Raw genomic sequence first — 8,864 nt, forward strand, 5'->3', positions numbered from 1 at the left:
TTCCAGTTCTGTGGGTTACATGTGTATGTGAGGCGTCAATTTTTCTAGTCGAGTTAAATGACTTACTCAAAAATTGTAATTTCTTGACTTTCTTTCTGCTCTATTTTCTGCTTCTGTAGGTGCTGAAATTCATTTCTCTGCCTATTCGCTGATATTTTTTTCTCCTTTTGTGACTGTTTATAATCTTTGCAAAATGGCAGCTCTAGAAAGAAGCTGACAGCAAATGCTTATTCTAAAGGTCTGAAACCAAAATCTGAAGTTACCTTTTATGATTTGAAATTTCTGCAGTCTTTGACTTGCTGTGACTCAATGAATGACAAAAACATCAGACTAATAGACCTTTAAATAGATTAACTCAAAGAGAAAGTGCATCCACACATCTTTGTGAAACAGGTGATGCTAGAGGCTCGGTTCCGTAGGGACTACTGTAGCATGGCTGACAAGCTAACATGTTAGCAAGCCACGAAAATGCTATTGCTAGTCTGTCACATAGCCCTCAGGGCTTCTTTCTTTAATTCTCTGTGCTAGGACGTTTACTGCCCCCCTGACATTTTGATCTCAGGATGGTACAGCTACGATAGCTTCTTCTATTTAGGACTGCCCGTTCCCTAAAAGGTCAGCAGTGTCAAGATGGTGCAAATTTATGTGTTAAAGTTCAACAAATTTGGATTCAAAATTGCAATTATTTACTTCACCTTCTCAAGTGAATCTACTGAAAGTGGAGATTACATTGAAATTAATTGATTTTATCATGGAATGTCTACATTTCAATGCCTTTCATTACGATGCACTGAACTTTAACAGCTATGGTTAGCTAACATTATTCTGGCAGCCATCCAGAAAACATCAATGTCAACAATTTCAGACTGCTATAAAAAGGAGAAGAAAATGATGGCTGGCCAGCACCCAGTTAACTAGTTATGATAAAATGATCTGAGATGACTTGATCTGGACCGGGTTGGAGAATTCATTGGCTGTTAGAAATGGTGTTTATATGTTAAGCATTCACATGTGTGGGATGGTGCCACTGCACGAATACACACACACCTAGGTTTCTCCATTCTTTTGAATGTCTCCCAAAGTTTTTCTTCCGTTTCATATGTTTTGCTCTTCTTGTCTTTGCTTTGTAGTAACCCTCACTAGATTACAACTTGTGTATGTTGTGATTCATAATTTTCTTCTTAAATAAATAATAATAAATCAACTCTGAAGCCCTTTTGCTATAAGTAGGAACCACATAGGACACTGAAGTGTATTTCTGAAACGAGGTCTATACTCAATGAAGATCTAAAATCCTCACCTTCCGCTCCATCTTTCCGGGAGGAAGTGGTCCGGCTGCTGGAACACCTCTGGGTCACGGTGTACAGAGTGGCTGATATAGATCACGCCATAATCCTTTGGGACATTAAACCCTGCGAGAGTGGAGTCCTATATACACACACACACACACACACACACACACACACACACACACACGGACATTACATCACATTATTACATGTTATTTAAATTATCTGACATTCACGTTTCTTTCTCCGTTTCTGGATTGTCAAGAAAGCGGTAGTTGATCAGTTTTGTGGTGATTTCAGTCAATTTTCCTCAAGCCTTTGAAGGCCTCAATTTAAATGATGAGTGAATAAACAAAGCTTACAAAATATTATGAAATTAAGTTAAACTGAAATATGCAACAGTTTGTGAGTGGAATGAACACCCAACTGGAAAATCATACAAAAGGTCTTGTATTCACATCTATGACACCTGTGATGACACCTATGTATTTTAACTGTTTAACTGTTCAGGACTTTGTAAGCAGTGTCATTGCACCCAACTGGGAACACTGAAATGACGCAACTTTGAGAACATGCTATTAATACCCCTTTGAAGCAACATGAATGGGAGACTTCTTTAACCCTGATGTTTGGCTCATATGAAAATTACATTTACATTTCATTTTGAACAACATTTCCTGAGTTGGTTTTTCACAAAGCCACCCACCTTGGGGCAAAAAGACCACTTAACCAATTGTTACCCTTTTAATTCATCTTTTCACTACATCCATTAGTAGCTGCACTAATGGACTGCCACGGAACATGATCACTGTTTCTCTTTCCTCTCCCCTCTTCCTCATTTTTCTCTCTGCTGGAGTGGAAAATCTTTAAAAAAATCTCTTTCTTTCTCCCGGTTCTCACTGAGAGATGTCGCTGCCCTCACAGAGTTCATTCTCTCTCCCTCTTGCTCTCAGACACACACAAAGTTGCTAAAACTATTGCATATCTTAGTTCCACCTGGATGGCGGTCCTACTTTTTCCACCTGATTGTGAATACTAATATTTTCTCTTTCTTACACGCCTACCTGCACACATAAACATCTCATCAACCCCAGATGCAGCACTTCCCTCTAGCTTTTCTTTTCATTAGCAGTGTGTTGGGATGTTTTACAAAAGGTACTGCCAAGGGAAAAATCTACTGTCACTCTTTCTGGTTTTGTTCCTTGTCAATTATTCAATATTAAAACATCACTGTGGCTTCATTATTTTGATACGTTTCATTACAGTCATTATAACATTCAACTTAAAAAGTATATTATATGAGACGTAAGTACTTCTACTAACTACTTAAATACTTTTCAACACAAATATTCTACTAGCCTACTTGAGTCGGCATAGAAACTTTATTCTCCTTCCTTCTCTAATAATAACAAATACATCTCGCGTTTTTGTTTTCTATATTTTGTTTCATTGTTTCATGACCTTTGTGGCTTTAAAAAAAACACACGTGTCAGACACATCTATTCATTGAGTTCTTTCTTCTCTAAAATTCTCCCACACGTCATGAACCCGGGTCCCGCTGATGCCAACAGCAATCGAAGAGTGCTGGTGCGTTTCCAAAAAGTGACAAATGACTTTCCACTCGGCTTCACAGTGTCACCAGCACACATCGCTCCCACCGCCAATCCTGACATCCCACCCCAGCTCCCTTCCTTCTGTGGGAGCGGAGCCGATCGATCACAGAAATGAATCAATGCCTCTGATTGGGTTGTTGCATAAGGCTGTTGTAACAAATAAAGTTGGCTTACAGGATAAAAGATGATTGTGTGTATAGCACACAGATTTACAATACAGTATAGGTTATAGACCAGAATAGTTAACCTGCACAGATAGATAGTAAACGATAAGATGAAGTGATGGCTGCATGAACTTATTGCATGTTCATGCAGCCATCACTTCATCTTATCGTTTACTATCTATCAGGCCTGCAGTAAATAATGTGAATTTTGAGTTGAATGCCTCTGTAATTAGTCTAATGATATTTCATTAGATGTGTCATGTTGCATTTAAAACATACAGTATATGCTGCTCAAATACTGATAGTTAGGCCTCTGTTAACACGGTAATCAATGTAACAGGACTCACAATCTGTCTTTGTTTTACTGTAGTTTCTGTCTCGCCTGGAACACTGTAAATGTCCTCAGTGCTTCAAGTCTCAAAGGTTGTTACAGGACTTTTACCAACAGCAGCTGAGAGACACTTGATGCAAAATGATGAGCCTGAAACTGATTGACCAAACTAGTATAATGCACTGTAAGGTGTTTGCGTCACTCATGGTAGGTGTACAGTGGAAGAACCTTTTATCTACAGTAATATGTCGCCATCTACAGGAAAGGAGTGCAACACAGAAAACGGCAAAAAAAAAATCCTGCCCTGTGTCACATTTTGAAGACTGCCGGAATATAAATACAAACAACACTACAAATCCTTCAGCTCAAGTGTACAGAAATGGGTTATTTCACAAGGTTTGATCAGGAGGAAATTAAGTTACCCTAGATTAGTTAAACCTTGACATTCTTAGTTATAACTGTTTGTCCAATTAACAGCCTTGTTAAAACATCCACATGAAAACATTTGCATGAACTAAATCCCCATATTTTGTCATATTTTTTACTGAACATTTTACTCCATACAAAAAAAAAAAAAAAAAAACAGCTAACGTGCTAGTTGTTATAGTAATGCTCCCTTTAGTTTGCTCTTAAATTTGCTCTTCATGTCACTTATAATGTTCATAATTCAGAGATTGGCATTTACATTTTGCACTCATTGTTAAGATTTTCTGGACAACTGTATCTACTATGTGCCAAAATGTGAAGCATAAAATGCTCAAATGAGTACCATTTCATTTCAGTCTCTACACAACAGCTCAGTGTTTTCCATTTGCTGGAAACCCTTAAAATAATAAATCCTGATCTTCACATTTTTTTGAGTTTATATTTGTCCAGAGACTAGTGCTATTTATAATTAAAATGGCTTTAGAAAATTCAGAACACTGGATGAGAAATGCTGAATACTCATTCTGATCTACATGAAAATCAACAGGACGCTAAACCAGTTCCCAGGTGAACACTCCTACCTGATTAGCTATTCTGCGTCCACCAATGAAAGGAGGCCAAAGTCTCTGCACCTCCAGCAGGACTCTGTGCAGGTAATCAGGGTCTTCCATCGCTTGCCGGCGCATCTTCTCATGGACATGGAGAAAGATTTTTGATTGTTAATTTTATTTAAAGCAGAAAGAAATAGGCATATAGTTGTGGTTATTGCAGAGGCCTAATTTTTGCTCAGAAAGAACAGAAATACTGGTAATAACTTTCACTTCACACAATACCAATGTCCATCACAGTGTTTTTATCAGGATGCTGAAGTGCTGATCTAAGTATGCATAGAGCTGGACCAGTATGATGGATTGGAGTGGTATGTTACAATTAATTGAATTGAATTATCTTTAAGTTACTTTCTTACCATCTAAAGATATAAAGCCTGTGTGCAAAACTTGGATCTTACCACAATTTGTACATTTTACTGCTTACACAATTTCTGTGCACTGAAGACAATTTTCTTTCAGTCATTTTGTCTCATCATGAAATTACCTGTCCGTTTCCACCAAGTGCCAGTGTGAAGGAGGTGAGCAGCGACGCCAGGGCTTTGGGGATCAGTGCTGAGATGAACAGCAGGAGATGCTGGGAGGCAGAGCTGGAGTCGGGAAGCGGCAAGGAACCAAGTGAGCCGACAAAACTGAAGAGATCCGACAAGGGAGAGAGGAGACAGCAAGAATTAGAGTCATGTTCTAGAGATCATTACTAATTAATAGCAGGTTACTATAAACAAATCAACGAAAACAGATCAACAGCCTCTACTAGCCTCTGATTTATGGCATTATTCTACAATACTACCAGCAGTGCGTTTGGGAATGATGGTAAAATGGAGTTTTCATTTTACAATCAGTGTGTGTGTGTGTGTCTGCATGCAATGCAAGAAAAAGAGATAAAGATACTGAAATTTAGAAAGAAAGAAGGAGAATGCAAGAGGCTGAGAGGGAAAGAACAGAAGCAATTGGGCGGTTCCTTCTGTCTCTGCTAGGAACTGTGTGTGTGTTTTTGTGTGCCTGCCTGTGTTTGTGTGTACGACTGAGAAAGGCACAGAGAAAGATAGAGGTACAGACACATATGCAGCCTCACCCCTGTGTGTCATTCTCCAGTTTGTCTTTGATGATGTCCACCAGTTTGTCTCTGGCGTCCAGAGCGGTAGAGAAACCTGAAGACCACAGAGGAACCTTCACGTTCACCGGAGCAGAGATCAGACCTGCGGGGTCAAACAACGAGTTGTTCAAAAAATGGGCAAAGATGGTCAAAACCACACAAACGTTTATTGAACTGAAATGAAAGTGGAAGTTTTGCTATGCTGTATTGCAGAACAACAAAACTGGCTCATTACATATGTCTGCAACAGTGTCTTAAGTGTCTTACAAAACCAGTGCTGCATTTAAGTACAAGACACATTTACATAGATTCTTTTTGGGGCAGTTTATCTATCTTTATCTTTATATAGTAACAGAAAGCAAATAAGGCTGCTTAGGAAGGTCAGGGGAAGCAAGTTGTGGTTTTGTGTGTGTATGTGTGTTCATACCATGCCAGTGCTGTGTACAAAGCTGCACAATGTCCTGGTAAAGTTCAGGCTGCTCCTCTGCTCTTACGTTCAGAAAAATGCCCAATACCAATTCTGTCCCCAGACGCTTAAAGGCAGAGTATACACACTCTGGCTGGCCACTATACACACACACACACACACACACACACACACGGATCACATGTTTGTTAGTTGCATACATTAACTTTACTGTCCCAAAACAATTAGTCTGTAATGTAAATATGAAGTGACTTGAATTAAATGCTGCTAACAATCCCATAAAGGACTGGGAAAAAAACACATCATGAAACTGTATTTATTGTAAGTGACATGTGGCTGCTGTAACTTTTCTTCATTGCGCACACACACACAGTGAAACATGATCTCCACACCATTTTTTTATGTCACTGCTGATATTGTTTTTCCAAATGTCTTTTATATTTTAGTTTTACAGCTTGTGAAACAACTTATAATCCTGCTTTGTACATCACTTTGGACAAAAATGTCAGCCAAAATAATAAATGTACATGCTTTGAGTGCTGGAGGTTTATATTAAGTGTTACCTGAGAGAGAGGTCCTTTAGACAGCGCTCACATACACTGTGGAGAGAAAGAGGTAGAGAATCACACACACACTTCAGTCTCAAAATTAAGTCATTCAAAAAACACGTCAGCGCATTTTGCTACATTCTGTACATTATAATAACATAATCTGCGTTCACTTGCTATTCCAGCATTTGACTCCCCACATTACACACAGTAAAATTATTGTAGGGATTTGTGGGTTCAGGGGAACAGACAGCTGGTCAGCTCTTGCTCAAGAAACCTTCGACATGGATGGATGCATTACAACTGTTGGAGCAATAAAGGCTTTGCTGTTGTGTCACCATTTTCTGTGCCATCACAGATATCCATTGAACAAGAAGCTCTAAATACACAACTAGAGTAAAAAAATGAGCCTGTCTGTGAAGAACCATGTGACCCTACAGGTCATTAAATACGTATTAACACAAACTTCAGTCAAAGGCATCCACGACAACAAAACTATTCTAATAACATTACTCTCCCCACCTGGTGATATAATCACTTGATGATTCCAGACAACTTCCTGTGAACAGGCTGGTGAGAGACAGACGGAGGAGACATGCCTCCTCACCTGAAACACACAAATACAAAAGTCACTTAGGTTATATTTGCAGAGCTGAATTTAAACACATTTCTACAGTCACGATCTTGCATTACTAAGGTGTTGGGTTTATATTGCTGTGAGTGGCTGCCTTTTGGAAAGTGTTAGCATTGTTTGCTTTAGTATATTTTTTCTAATCTTTGTCACGCCTTCTGTTTTGTTTTGTGCATGCATGTGTTTACCGTTAGTGGTGACAACGGTGTCCCCATAAATGTTGGTCATCAGGTCAGTTGGATCCTTCAGAAACAAATTAGACTTCTCTGAAACACACAACGTAAATGTTATTACACACACACACACACACACACACATATATGCATACTGTTCACACACATATCCATGTCAGGGTTTAATTCTGCCTGCAGGTTTATGTGTCCTACAAACAAAGCAGGCTAGAAGAACAGATACTGGGGGTGCTTCTGTGGAAGTGTAATAGTTACGGCGTAACAAGATAGCAGGATTCAATAATGCAAATGAATCCTCTTCTCAAATCCAATTGACCCAGGGAAACAAAAAATGAAAATGAAATAAACATTAGAAATATTTATAATATATCTAAATGGATTGCAGTTTATGTTCACACAAAGACTCCTTTAGGGTATGGTGTATTTCACCATGCCTGACATCTGGTTGAAATATAAAATTCATCATCTTTAAAGCCTAGTTAATTGTCTGTTTTGGAATAATGTTCTTTTATGTCTCAATTCACTATGCCACTATTTTTTTTTATTATGAAAATTTCATCCAAAATACAATAAAACATATCATGCACTGAGGAATTTGGCATATTTAGTGAAAAAGGGGATACATGGTACATGGATTGAAAAACAAATGGTTTGGTTTTGGTACTAAAGGTCAGGTACAGTATTGGCACAAATATCTAAATTCTTCAAATAAGCAACATAATTACGCTCTTGAGCTACAGACTGATTCTTACTTGTACAAAAGCTTTGTTGGGAGTTGCACATACGCAGTTCCCAGGTAAGGACTACTAGCCAATCAGAAGCAGAGAAGGGCGGGTCGTAAGAAACAAGGTAGTGTGATCCAAATCAAAGCCGCTTCAGACTGCGATAGTGATGGCAAATTCGAGTCTTCTGACAGACTCATTCATTCAAATCTCGTTCATTAAAATTAACAAAAAATTTTTTGAGTCATTTCGTTCATTTGAACTAGGCTGTTATTGCGGTGCTGCAGCCCTATAGTGGGCGATTATAAAACAGCGTCGTTCTCAAACACGGAAGACTGCCTGGCTTGCTTTATTTGACAAAGTATAATGCACAAATTCACCTCTTGATTACTGTATATCATTATTATATAAACCCCCCTGGGCCCACAACCAAATTCAAACCATGTAAAAACCACAGAAATATGTTGTCTATATGTAATCCACTACTCCGCCTAAATCCTTCCATTTTCACAATCTTTCCCGAGTATACAACCAGACCTGCCACATAAAGGCTTATGTATATAATTACTATCATTATCTCTAAAGTGCTCATTCATACAGTAGCCTAACGTCCCTATCCATGAGTAAAATATCAATATCAGATTTGCAGTAAATATACTTAAGTAATAAGCTTGATACACTATATGAATAAACACACTCTTATTAAAATTCAACCAATTTAATAATAATCTGGATCAAGCCACCAAGTTCTTAAAGAACTCCAGCACAGAGAGAGGAACAAAGAAATAAACACATATAAACGCAGCAGTTTGGCAGTT

At 38.4% G+C, this 8,864-nt stretch overlaps 1 protein-coding gene across 7 annotated transcripts in view; it reads right to left on the reverse strand.

Annotated features, from left to right (window-relative positions):
- The window catches only part of LOC123981298 (beta-amyrin 28-monooxygenase-like), a 35,186-nt gene that overhangs the window by 14,814 nt on the left and 11,508 nt on the right, over nucleotides 1-8,864 (reverse strand). For all 7 annotated transcript variants that reach the window (XM_046065997.1, XM_046065996.1, XM_046065991.1 and 4 more), the window contains 8 exons: nucleotides 7,322-7,399; nucleotides 7,025-7,109; nucleotides 6,518-6,553; nucleotides 5,955-6,094; nucleotides 5,507-5,630; nucleotides 4,919-5,063; nucleotides 4,405-4,509; nucleotides 1,301-1,428 (listed from right to left, as the gene is read on the reverse strand). In XM_046065997.1, coding sequence (XP_045921953.1) covers nucleotides 1,301-1,428; nucleotides 4,405-4,509; nucleotides 4,919-5,063; nucleotides 5,507-5,630; nucleotides 5,955-6,094; nucleotides 6,518-6,553; nucleotides 7,025-7,109; nucleotides 7,322-7,361 — 803 coding nt within the window. In that variant the 5' untranslated portion in view covers nucleotides 7,362-7,399. The remainder of the gene's footprint in view (nucleotides 1-1,300; nucleotides 1,429-4,404; nucleotides 4,510-4,918; nucleotides 5,064-5,506; nucleotides 5,631-5,954; nucleotides 6,095-6,517; nucleotides 6,554-7,024; nucleotides 7,110-7,321; nucleotides 7,400-8,864) is intronic.

Source organism: Micropterus dolomieu, linkage group LG13 (assembly GCF_021292245.1).
Source record: "Micropterus dolomieu isolate WLL.071019.BEF.003 ecotype Adirondacks linkage group LG13, ASM2129224v1, whole genome shotgun sequence".
In the NCBI taxonomy this organism is placed as follows: Eukaryota; Metazoa; Chordata; class Actinopteri; order Centrarchiformes; family Centrarchidae; genus Micropterus; species Micropterus dolomieu.